The sequence below is a fragment of the Salvelinus namaycush genome, chromosome 32 (assembly GCF_016432855.1).
Source record: "Salvelinus namaycush isolate Seneca chromosome 32, SaNama_1.0, whole genome shotgun sequence".
NCBI lineage: Eukaryota > Metazoa > Chordata > Actinopteri > Salmoniformes > Salmonidae > Salvelinus > Salvelinus namaycush.
Window position 1 is genome coordinate 10,438,251 of NC_052338.1, and position 13,112 is coordinate 10,451,362.

A 13,112-nucleotide genomic window follows, 5' to 3' on the forward strand; every position below is an offset into this window, starting at 1 on the left:
GACATCTGGGAACTCTGGGGGAAAAACAAGGTCGAATCATGATGACGTCAGTGATCTTCAGGTCGTAGTTCTAAAAAGGCCAGAGTTCCCCACTTACAATTCCGAGTTGGATGACCGTTAAAAATGTATTTACCCAGTCGGAGCTTGTTTCTTCCTGAGTTCCCAGTTGTCTTGAACTCACTGAAGTCAGATTTCCCAGTTCTGAGTTAACAGTTGTTTTGAGCGCGGCAGAAATCCTGTTGGATTGACAGCATGGCCAATGTTGAAAGTTTATCATTTTAAACTTGGAAAAGAGACCCTTAAACCCGAGAATTGGGACCACACTCCCACTCCACTGAATAGCAGGCAAGTGATTGCTTTGCCATGCTAGCAGATATCCACTAATTCCTTACAAACCACTCATTGTTGAATTTGTGATTTCCAAGTTGTGTAATGTTTATGTGGAATGGCAGATGAGCACCGATACGTTTTATCTCTAATTTCTCTTCATATGACAAAGATTAAAAAGAATTTGCCAGTAGATTGTTGACTTGATTCATGAGGAGGACTGCTATCTAAGATTTTGAAAGTATGATGTTGACATCCGTCCAATCAAAGCTACTGTAGATATAAAGGGATTTGACGTCATTTTATCTGTGGCCAATGACCTTGAGCCTTTTTGGATGGACACTTCTAATGTAACTCTATGGCAGCACCCAAGGGGCGTAATTTTTTTGTTGCTCTAACCTTAGATTTGGCAGTGACATAGTGTCCCCATGAGTGACAGAACACTTTGTTAATCACAATGCAAATGGAGAACATTACCAACCCCTCCATATTTTCCGCTGGCTGCCCCACCACCACAGAAAACACTAAGCTAGGCTAAAACACCTGCATTTTGGAACTGCCTTACACAAGAAAGCAAAAAAGAGACCATGTTTGTTTGGAGGCTTTATTGACTCAAAGATTATAATTTTTTACATTGTTTGCCCACTGACATGTGACATCAAAAATAACATCTAAACAGGCACCCCCCCCCCTCCAAAAAGAATTTGGCTAAAAATGTGGGGCTCAAAACACAGCGTTTCTAAAGTCAGAGGCACAACATTGCGAGACCTCTGAGAGCGCTTGCGAAACAGGCCGGGTTTGGGGTTAATGAAGTCATCAAGAGAAGTGAAAATGTCTTCCTTTTTAGTTGTTCATTTTCTCGAAATCAAAAGGCACAACCTAGATTCAAGAAAATCTCTTAAGTAGTTCTAGAGAAGCAGTTTAAGCCTATCTTCAATCTGTACTGTCTTTGGTTACAATTCTTTCTGTTTGGGAGTGTCCCCACGCTTCACTATACCATTTTTCCCTCCAGACAATTTATGATGTAGCACACTGTGTTCAGCCAAAGACACATGTCGCGTTCAGAACAACTAGGAACTTGGAAAAATACTAGGTCAAATCATGACGTCAGTAGTTTTCAGGCCGGAATGGAGTTGTATGACTGTTCAAATCGATTTTTCCCAGTCGGAGCTCATTTTTTCTCTAGATGTTTTGAAAGCTCGGAACTCGGACATTTCCGAGCTCCCTGAACAAGGCAACACTTGTAGGCATGACGTCACAGCGACGTTGGCTAGCTAAGCTCATATGGCTTGAAACACAACGTTGGGTCTAATGCCGCGTTCAAAACAACTGGGAACTCGGAACTGGAAAACTCTGAAATCTGACTTTCGACTTCAGTGCATTCAAAACAACTTGCAACTCGGGATAAAAATGACCTCGACTGGTAAAAATCAATTTGAATAGTCATCCAACGTGGAATTCCAACTCGGGAACTCTGACCTCTTTCCAGAGCTCTGACTTTACGACCTGAAGATCACTGATGTCATTATTTGACCTCATATTTTTCTGAGTTCCCAGTTGTTTTGAATTTGGCACAATGGTCGTCTTGCGCCGAACTGAGAATGTGCAGGCCGTCAACTCAAACGTTTCAGAAAATATATTTAAACGTGTCAGTTTGTCACTTTCACGAGGTTGGAGTAATAACATGTTCAAGTACTTAAGACATTGGCTTGAATCTAGGTTGTGCCTTTAGATTTCGAGAAAATGAACAACTAATGAATCATGTTTTACTATAATTTTTTAAATATCTCATTGACTTCTCAAACCTTGGCCTGGTCTGTTTGACAAGCATTCCCGGAAGTCTTGCGCCTCTGGGTTTAGAAACTGGTGTACTGACACTTGCCTAGGTAGGCCTGTCAAGCTCCACCAAAAGGGTTAACCTTTATTGGAGCGGTGGTTAGCAGGTCTTGCCTACCTACGCGCTAGGAGACTCGGGTTCGAGACCTGCAAGGAATGTTGCCATTCGCAATAATTGCTACAGTAAAAATGCTGTATTCATTTATTGTAGAAAGGCAGTAAACCATTGCAATTAACTAAATGCTGGTATTACTATATCTACGGTTATAGAGTAACTACTGTGGATTTGAACTATGTAAAATCAACTAATAAAAACGGTTTCAACATTTTACCTATGTCTGTCAGTGTAAGTGAACAGGCTACAATGAATACTAATGTACACTGCACCTAAAGTTGAAGTCAGAAGTTTACATACACTTAGGTTGGAGTCATTAAAACTCGTTTTTCAACCACTCCACAAATTTCTTGTTAACAAACTATAGTTTTGGCAAGTCGGTTAGGACATCTACTTTGTGCATGACACAACACATTTTTCCAACAATTGTTTACTGATAAATTATTTCACTTATAATTCACTGTATCACAATTCCAGTGGGTCAGAAGTTTACATACACTCAGTTGACTGTGCCGTTAAACAGCTTGGAGAATTCCAGAAAATGATGTCATGGCTTTAGAAGCTTCTGACAGGCTAATTGACATAATTTGAGTCAATTGGAGGTGTACCTGTGGATGTATTTCAAGGCCTACCTTCAAACTCAGTGCCTCTTTGCTTGACATCATAGGAAAATCAAAAGAAATCAGCCAAGATCTCAGAAAAAATATTGTAGACCTCCACAAGTATGGTTCCTCCTGACTCAGTTACACCAGCTCTGTCAGGAGGAATGGGCCAAAATTCACCCAAATTATTGTGGGAAGCTTGTGGAAGGCTACCCGAAACATTTGACCCAAGTTAAACAATTTGAAGGCAATGCTACCAAATACTAAGTGTTCTGACCCACTGGGAATGTGATGAAAGAAATAAAAGCTGAAATCATTCTCTCTACTATTATTCTGACATTTCACATTCTTAAAATAGTGGTTATCCTAACTGGCCTAAGACAAGGAATTTTTACTACGATTAAATATCAGCAATTGTGAAAAACTGAGTTTAAATATATTTGGCTAAGGTGTATGTAAACTTCCAACGTCAACTGTAGGTATTTTAATGAATGTGTAATGGTCCCATGTACTGTCATAGGCAGAGCTTTTAATTCACATAGTCTACTATTGTATGAAACCTGTAGCGTTGTTGTATACCAAATGCCGCAAAGGAAGTGGTTTCGTATTATTCCAATGAGAATCCTGAAAAAGCTAGTAGTTATCCAGTAAACCATATATTTTACTGGGTGTCTGAAGGACAAAACAGGAGTCCATAACCTACTCTGGCAGTTGGAGGTGTTCAAGAAGCCTCTAAAAGATTGACCTATTTAAGACCTTCTGTTTCCAAACGGTCAATTTTAGGCATTATAAGGTGCATGGTCGTTTTTACACTGAAGCCGGTTTGATGAGACAACCTCGCCTATGACATGTTTTTGTAAGTGTAATGTGAAATGAAACCTTAACTTCTCAATTTATTTCAAAAGGTGTAAATATTGTTTAATACTTATGTACGTACAGTGCATTCGGAAAGTATTCAGACCCCTTGACTTTATCCAAATTTTGTTACGTTACAGCCTTATTCTAAAATGGATTAAATCGTTTTTTCCCCCTCAATCTACACACAATACTCCATAATGACAAAGCAAAAACATGTTTGTAGAATTTTTTTCAAATGTATAAAAAAAAAAAATGGAAATATCACATTTACATAAGTACTTTGTTGAAGCACCTTTGGCAGAGATTACAGCCTCAAATCTTCTTGGGTATGACGATACAAACTTGGCACACCTGTATTTGTGGAGTTTATCCTATTCTTCTCTGCATATCCTCTCAACCTCTGTCAGGTTGGATGGGGAGCGTCGCTGTACAGCTATTTTCAGGTCTCTCCAGAGATGTTCGATCAGGTTCAAGTCCGGGCCACTCAAGGACATTCAGAGACTTGTCCCGAAACCACTCCTGCGTTGTTTTAGCTGTGTGCTTAGGGTTGATGTCCTGTTGGAAAGTGAACCTTCTCCCCAGTCTGAGGTCCTGAGCGTTCTGGAGCAGATTTTCATCAAGGATCTCTCTGTACTTTGCTTCGTTCATCTTTCCCTCGATCCTGACTAGTCTACCAGTCCCTGCCGCTGAAAAACATCCCCACAGCATGATGCTGACCCCATGCTTCACCGTAGGGATGGTGCCAGGTTTGCTCGAAAGGTGACACTTGGCATTCAGGCCGAAGAGTTCAATCTTGGTTTCATCAGACCAAAGAATCTTGTTTCTCATGGTCTGAGAGTCTTTAGGTGCCTTTTGGCAAACTCCAAGAGGGCTGTCATGTGCCTTTTACTGAGGGGTGGCTTATGTCTGGCCATTCTACCATAAAGGCCTAATTGGTGGAGTGCTGCAGAGATGGTTGTCCTTCTCCACAGAGGAACTCTGTCACAGTCACTATCGGGTTCTTTGTCACCTCCCTGACCAAGGCCCGTTTCCCCCGATTGCTCAGTTTGGCCAGAAGGCCAGCTCTAGGAAGAGTTTTGGTGATTCCATACTTCTTCCATTTAAGAATGGAGGCCACTGTGTTCTTGGGGACCTTCAATGCAGCAGACATTTTTTTGTACCCTTCCCCAGCTCTGTGCCTCGACACAATCCTGTCTCGGCGCTCTACGGACAATTCCTTCGACCTCATGGCTTGGTTTTTCCTCTGACATGCACTGTCAAGTGTGGGACCTCATTTAGACAGGTGTGTGCCTTTCCAAATCATGTCCAATCAATTGAATTTACCACAGGTGGACTCCAATCAAGTTGTAGAAACATCTGAAGCATGATCAATGGAAACAGGATGCACCTGATCTCAATTGAGAGTCTCATAGCAAAGTGTCTGAATACTTATGTAAATAAGCCTGTTTTCACTTTGTCATTATGGGGTATTGTGTGTAGAGGATTTTTATTTTATTTAATACATTTTAGAATAAGGCTGTATAACAAAATGTGGAAAAAGTCAAGGGGTCTGAATACTTTCCAAATGCACTGTATCTCCTCAAAACATGCTGCATGTTCTAGTCCTTTAGTTTGAGATTATTTCTCACAGTAAACAAAGTGGATTGTTATGCACAGGATATCTTAATCTCCATTTTTTTCAGAAAAGTCAGACCAAGTACGATGAGTCACATTTGGGAATTTACTGCTCATTGCACAAGTTAGCTTTATGATTAAAAGTATCCTAAATTAGAATGTGTACTACCTTACTTTCAAGACCATGTGCAACATCAGTCTGACACAATTAAAAACATTCCTTTCCCTTCTTTCATTAAACATTTCAATCCATTCTTTCCTTGACATTCAGACAGTACAGTGGTCTATGCAGAAAGTAAAGAAAACAGTTGACCAGCTCTGCATTGGAATCCCTAACATTTATCCTCAGTCATTGCACTCTGTTGAGGCCTACTTAGGGCAGACTAAAAGCAGCATACTTAATTAATTGGGTGGGTTTGAGCCAGTCAGTTCAGTGTCTGAAACAAATCAAGGCAATCAATACAAAGTGCAAAAGACAGTCATGCTTGTGGCTCCCTAAGAGCTTTTAAAATATCTGTTCTGTGTGGAGGTGCTTTACTTTCTACTACTTATAAATAACTACTTATAAATACAATATGCGGACACTCTCCAAGGCTCGGGTTGGCACTACCCTTCAAGCCTGTTTTAGGTGAGGCTAAAAATGAGACAGCACTTTGCATTTGTTAAAAAATGTGATGTAGCATACTCAAGTTCTCTCACAAATTATGAATGTGTAAGTCCTTAATGTGAGACAGGAGCCTTGCAGTCAGTGTGCAATTTAACTATTTATAATAATTTAAAGGCTCACCTTATTGCCATTTATACTTAGTTATGTTTGTTGAAATTAGTGATCAAGTCATGTAGAGAAAACCTAAGCAGAACTCCCTAGAATGTCATTCACAGTGCCAGTCACCTGCAAGTTAAAACATTTACCCCTCATCCTTTCAGTATTATTTGGAGGTTATCCTCTACGGGATCGGTGTCCCCTCCACAGGACGGTTGAGCTAAGTAGGCTAATGTGATTAGCATGAGGTTGTAAGTAACAAAAAAAATACCAGGACATAGACATATCTTATATGGGCAGAAAGCTTAAATTCTTGTTAATCTAACTGGCCTGTCCATTTTACAGTAGCTATTACAGTGAAAATACCATGCTATTGTTTGAGCAGAGTCCACAATTATAAACTTGATTAGGCACCAATTAGGCACATTTTGGCAGTCTTGATACAACATTTTGAACAGATATGCGATGGTTCATTGGATCAGTCTAAAACTTTGCACATACACCGCTGCCATCTAGTGGCCAAAATCTAAATTGTGCGTGCACTGGAATAATGCATTATGGCCTTTCCCTTGCATTTCAAAGATAATACAAGGGAAAAAAAAATTGTACCATCTTTTACCAGATCTAATGTGCTATATTCTCCTACATTAATTTCACATTTCCACAAACTTTAAAGTGTTTCCTTTCAAATGGCATCAAGAATATGCATATCCTTGCTTCAGGTCAGGCAGTTAGATTTGGGTATGTCATTTTAGGCAAAAATTGAAAAAAAGGGTCGGATCCTAAACAAAAATGCACAGTACAGACTAATACAGATTCAGTACTTCTTCTTGTGACCAGAAACTTAAAATCCATGGTTATCCAGATGGGGTCAGTGTGAGGAGAGGGATGGGGATGGGGTCAGTGGGAGGCTAAGATGGGGATGGTTCTCACAGAAGCAGTTTGAAGTCGAGGAGGTCGATGCTGGGGATAGGCTCTCTCCAGTAGTTGAAGGTGGTGTACTCTGACAATTCAGCCTCCTGTGCCTCTTGCTGCTTCCTTGGCTTGGCTAAGGCAGCATTCTGTTTCTTGGTGGCCTTCTTGCTCTTCTTGGTTGGCTTGCTGTTGGTCACACCCAGGTCTTCCAGCTCGGACAGGTCCGGGGCTGAGATGGGCTGTCTCCAGTAGAGGAAGGAGTCATACTCACTGTTTGATTTCACCAGCATTTTTACCTGAATGTAAAAGAGGAATGAGGGCAAATTAAAATGCGATTTGGGATCCTAGTTTAAAATAGATTAGACATACATACTGCTCTAATCTTACTGTATATGTGGTCACTATTTGATTCAAGTACTATGTCTCTATAATTTCAAATGGCTACCTGATATTTTTTTCTTTATTCCAAAGGGCCCCTGTACTGTAGATGTCATGGTTAGGAGAACGTTTTGTCTTGACTGGCTTTCTCCCATAGCAGAGTTCAGGTTAAGAGAAGTCTATGCCATTACATAAGAACAAATGGGCACAGGATCAAGTCGTTTTTTCTTGAGATACAGATTTAGGTCAATCCTTGTTGCTCATTTAAACCTGTTGGCAAACTGAAGCAAACCAGGTTACATAAGCTTTCTGGTGATAGTGTTCTGTGTTTTAAAACCTAACATTCAAGTTGTAGGCCTAGATTGCAATAATGTTGAGTCGCACATTTGTGAACATGACCTGATTTAGCATTCCTCGTAATCTGATCTAATCTTGAAATGTTTGTGTGATATACAGTATCAGTCAAAAGTTTGGACACACCTATTCATGCAAGGGTTTTTCTTTATTTTTTATACATTGTAGAATAATAGTGAAGACATCAAAACTATGAAATAACACATATGGAATCATGTAGTAACCAAAAAAAGTGTTAACCAAATCAAAATATATTTTGAGATCCTTCAAAGTAACCACCCTTTGCCTTGATGACAGCTTTGCAAACTCTTGGTATTCTCTCAACCAGCTTCACCTGGAATGCGTTTACAACAGTCTTGAAGGAGATCCCACATATGCTGAGCACTTGTTGGCTGCTTTTCCTTCACTCTGCGTTCCAACTCAAACGCAAACCAGATGGGATGGTGTATCGCTGCAGAATGCTGTGGTAGCCATGCTGGTTAAGTGTGCCTTGAATTTTAAATAAAAATCACAGACAGTGTCACCAGCAAAGCACCCCTTCACCATCACACCTCCTCATTCATGCTTCACGGTGGGAACCACACATGCGGATATCATCTGGTCACCTACTCTGCGTCTCACAAAGACACGGCGGTTGATACCAAAAATCTCACATTTCGACTATTCAGACCAAAGGACAAATTTCCACCAGTCTAATGTCCATTGCTCATGTTTCTTGCCCCAAGCAAGTCTCTTCTTCTTATTGGTGCCCTTTAGTAGTGGTTTATTTGCAGCAATTCGACCATGAAGGCCTAATTCGGTCCTACCCCGGTCAACAGCACTGCACCCCCCACAGCAACTCGCCCAAGCCTTCCCCATTTCTCCTTCTCCCAAATCCAGTCAGCTGATGTTCTGAAAGAGCTGCAAAATCTGGACCCCTACAAATCAGCCGGGCTAGACAATCTGGACCCTTTCTTTCTAAAATTATCTGTCGAAATTGTTGCAACCCCTATTACTAGCCTGTTCAACCTCTCGTGTCGTCTGAGATTCCCAAAGATTGGAAAGCAGCTGCGGTCATCCCCCTCTTCAAAGGGGGGGACACTCTTGACCCAAACTGCTACAGACCTATATCCATCCTACCCTGCCTTTCTAAAGGTCTTCGAAAGCCAAGTCAACAAACAGATTACCGAGCATTTAGAATCTCACCATACCTTCTCCGCTATGCAATCTGGTTTCAAAGCTGGTCATGGGTGCACCTCAGCCACCCTCAAGGTCCTAAACGATATCCTAACCGCCATCGATAAGAAACAACACTGTGCAGCCGTATTCATTGACCTGGCCAAGGCTTTCGTCTCTGTCAATCACCACATCCTCATCGGCAGACTCGATAGCCTTGGTTTCTCAAATGATTGCCTCGCCTGGTACACCAACTACTTCTCTGATAGAGTTCAGTGTGTCAAATCGGAGGGCCTGTTGTCCGGGCATCTGGCAGTCTCTATGGGGGTGCCACAGGGTTCAATTCTTGGACCGACTCTCTGTATACATCAATGATGTCGCTCTTGCTGCTGGTGAGTCTCTGATCCACCTCTACGCAGACGACACCATTCTGTATACTTCTGGCCCTTCTTTGGACACTGTTAACAACCCTCCAGACGAGCTTCAATGCCATACAACTCTCCTTCCGTGGCCTCCAATTTCTCTTAAATACAAGTAAAACTAAATGCATGCTCTTCAACCGATCGCTGCCTGCACCTGCCCAACATCACTACTCTGGACGGTTCTGACTTAGAATATGTGGACAACTACAAATACCTAGATGTCTGGTTAGACTGTAAACTCTCCTTCCAGACTCACATAAAACATCTCCAATCCAAAGTTAAATCTAGAATTGGCTTCCTATTTCGCAACAAAGCATCCTTCACTCATGCTGCCAAACATACCCTTGTAAAACTGACCATCCTACCGATCCTCGACTTTGGCGATGTCATTTACAAAATAGCCTCCAATACCCTACTCAATAAATTGGATGCAGTCTATCACAGTGCCATCCGTTTTGTCACCAAAGCCCCATATACTATATATACTATACCTGTACGCTCTCGTTGGCTGGCCCTCGCTTCATACTCGTCGCCAAACCCACTGGCTCCAGGTCATCTACAAGACCCTGCTAGGTAAAGTCCCCCCTTATCTCAGCTCGCTGGTCACCATAGCAGCACCCACCTGTAGCACGCGCTCCAGCAGGTATTTCTCTCTGGTCACCCCCAAAACCAATTCTTCCTTTGGCCGCCTCTCCTTCCAGTTCTCTGCTGCCAATGACCGGAATGAACTACAAAAATCTCTGAAACTGGAAACACTTATCTCCCTCACTAGCTTTAAGCGCCAGCTGTCAGAGCAGCTCACAGATTACTGCACCTGTACATAGCCCATCTATAATTTAGGCCAAACAACTACTTCCAGTATTTATTTATTTATTTTGCTTCTTTGCACCCCATTATTTCTACTTTGCACATTCTTCCACTGCAAATCTACCATTCCAGTGTTTTACTTGCTATTGTATTTACTTCGCCACCATGGCCTTTTTTTGCCTTTACCTCCCTTATCTCACCTCATTTATAGACTTATTTTTCTACTGTATTATTGACTGTATGTTTGTTATTTATTCCATGTGTAACTCTGTGTTGTTGTATGTGTCGAACTGCTTTGCTTTATCTTGGCCAGGTCACAATTGTAAATGAGAACTTGTTCTCAACTTGCCTACCTGGTTAAATAAAGGTGATTTTTTTTTTTTAATAAAAATTCATGCCCTCATCTCCTCTGAACAGTTGATGTTGAGAAGTGTCTGTTACTTGAACTCTGTCAAGCATTTATTTGGCCTGCAATTTCTGAGGCTGGTAACTCTAATGAACTTATCCTCTGCAGCAGAGGTAACTCTGGGTCTTCCGGTCCTGTGGCGGTCCTCATGAGAACCAGTTTTGTCAGTGCTTGGTGGTTTTTTGCGACTGCACTTGAAGAAACATTCAAAGTTCTTGAAATTATCCAGATTGACTGACCTTCATGTCTTTATGTAATGATGGACTGTCGTTTCTCTTTGCTTATTTTAGCTGTTGTTGCCGTAATATGGACTTGGTCTTTTACCAAATAGGGCTATCTTCTGTATACCACCCCTACCTTGTCTGATTGGCACAAACGCATTAAGGAAAGAAATTCCACAAAGTACCTTTTAACAAGGCACACCTGTTAATTGAAATGCATTCCAGGTGACTTCCTCATGAAGCTGGTTGAGAGAATGCCAAGAGTGTGCAAAGCTGTCATCAAGACAAAGGGTGGCTACTTTGAAGAATCTGAAATATATTTTGATTTGTTACTAAAATGATTCCATATGTGTTATTTCATAGTTTTGATTTCTTCACTATTATTCTACAATGTAGAAAATAATAAAAAAAATAATAATAAAATAAAAACGAATGCGTAGGTGTGTCCAAACTTTTGACTGGTACTGTATGCATAATACTTTTTGAACATTACTAAGTTAATTGTGACCCCATAAATATAGCTTCCCCAAGAGTAAGAGTGCAAACAAGGGCACATTTATGCTATTTTAAAACATCTTATTTTTAGGCTTTGGGGCACCATCAACATCATATTTCAGGGCTACCTGTTTACAACTGCAAAACAGATCTGAAAGAAAATGTGAATGGTGTGAATGTTAATTTCCCAAACCAAATGATAACACAATATACAATAACAAGGCTACACACTTCTGTGGTTAAACACACATTTAAACACTCAAAATGATACAGCAATTTAATGTAAAATGCACATAGTGAAAATGGACAACTGAGACAAGATCCTGTTGTTAAAATGCCATTACTGTAGCATGAAATCAATTGGTAAAATGCAAGTACTGTAGCATGAAATCAACATTTAGGGCACAAATGACCCCACCCTGTCAGTAGGTTATGCTATTTTAAATCGGTTAAGGATGACAGTCTATTGGTGGATAAAGGTCCCTGTATCAAGATACTCTATACATTTTTTTTGATCCTATTGAACAAATCGTTCTTATCCATTAGGACATCATTTTACTGACTAAGAGCGTCACCCGTCCTCAATACGACACCCATATATCATATCAAGAGATACAGTAGTACGGTACAGATAAAATTCACCATATTAAGTAGACATAAAAGCCTCAATGGAGTGGTTGACGCCTATGGGGCTTGAGAAATTACAAGCGATTTTGACATGAGTTATTCTTTAATCATGTAAATATAGATTCACACATGACATCTCCGTTTTTGACGGCATGTCATCTGTGCGAACGATGGAGACTATTCCAGAAACTGGGTCATGCAGTCCTAAAAATATCTGAGATAATGTGCCAAGCATAAAATAAAACACGGTAGAGCGTTATCCATCTATCTAACTATCTACCATTGATACTCAATTCGGAGCTTACCCGTTTTTAATTGTGTGCATTTATGATTCTTATTTAACAGGCTATCCGGCCTTGCCAGCCTAATAGGCAAAATTAGGTTATAGGCTATTGTATTTAGTTTATTTCTTATGCCTACTGGGAAAGATAAATAGTTAATTCTAACATTACTATTACACGCTATATATATATATATATATTATTATTTTTTAAATCAACATTCAGTATTTTTAGTTTAGTCTACATGTAATTTTGTATCCACTATCCAGCACAGGTGCACTAAATGCAACACCATATTACTAATGTAGGTCACCGACAAGCCGGCAAAATTATGAAAATGCAATTAAAAAACAAATCAATTTATATTTCAACAAGGCAATGAAAAGAAAATATTATCTTACGTCTTGAGAAATCTTGGCTGACAAGGCTCCTCTTTGTTTGTCGCTGGGTACGCTCCACTGGGGTATAATAAAACCCGTACGTGCGAGTGCTGTGGCGACGCTGTAAAATATTCGCGCACAATCTTGCTTTTTCAGAACCAGCCACGCCCACACTCTGTGACGACATCCTGCGCGTGCATTGGGTTTTTGTGACGTAAAATCAAATAGGCCTACTGTTTTATTAACTAATTATTGTGCATAAAACATTTTTGCAATTGTTGTACATAAAAAAATGATATGGGTTGCTATTCAATTATGGCAAAATACAGTCATTTTTGCGAAAATCGACCAATAATGATCAAGGCTATACCGATAATGTAATAATAATAATGTGATGTAATATAATGATAGGCTAATAAAGTTGGACAATTTACTGATAAACGTTGGGCTATGTCATCATCTGATATTATGAAAAGCATAAATAGGCACATCTTGGGTCCATGTTCAGTCCAATACATACGGCGTAGGTTTATTGAAAATGGGAATGGATTGAATA

At 40.3% G+C, this 13,112-nt stretch overlaps 1 protein-coding gene across 2 annotated transcripts; it reads right to left on the bottom strand.

The window, feature by feature from the left end:
- Positions 1-6,789: 6,789 nt before the first annotated feature.
- Positions 6,790-12,703, bottom strand: LOC120027305 (protein AF1q-like). Of its 2 annotated transcripts, XM_038972226.1 has the most exons (3): positions 12,578-12,690; positions 7,476-7,689; positions 6,790-7,326 (listed from the first exon to the last, which is right to left on the bottom strand). In XM_038972226.1, the coding sequence occupies exon 3, from the start codon at positions 7,318-7,320 to the stop codon at positions 7,045-7,047; it is 276 nt and encodes a 91-aa protein (XP_038828154.1). In that variant the 5' UTR covers positions 7,321-7,326; positions 7,476-7,689; positions 12,578-12,690; the 3' UTR covers positions 6,790-7,044. The 2 variants fall into 2 exon arrangements, with proteins under 2 accessions (XP_038828154.1, XP_038828153.1); XM_038972225.1 differs by lacking the exon at positions 7,476-7,689 and having other exon boundaries at positions 12,578-12,703.
- Between the last annotated feature and the right edge of the window lie 409 nt (positions 12,704-13,112).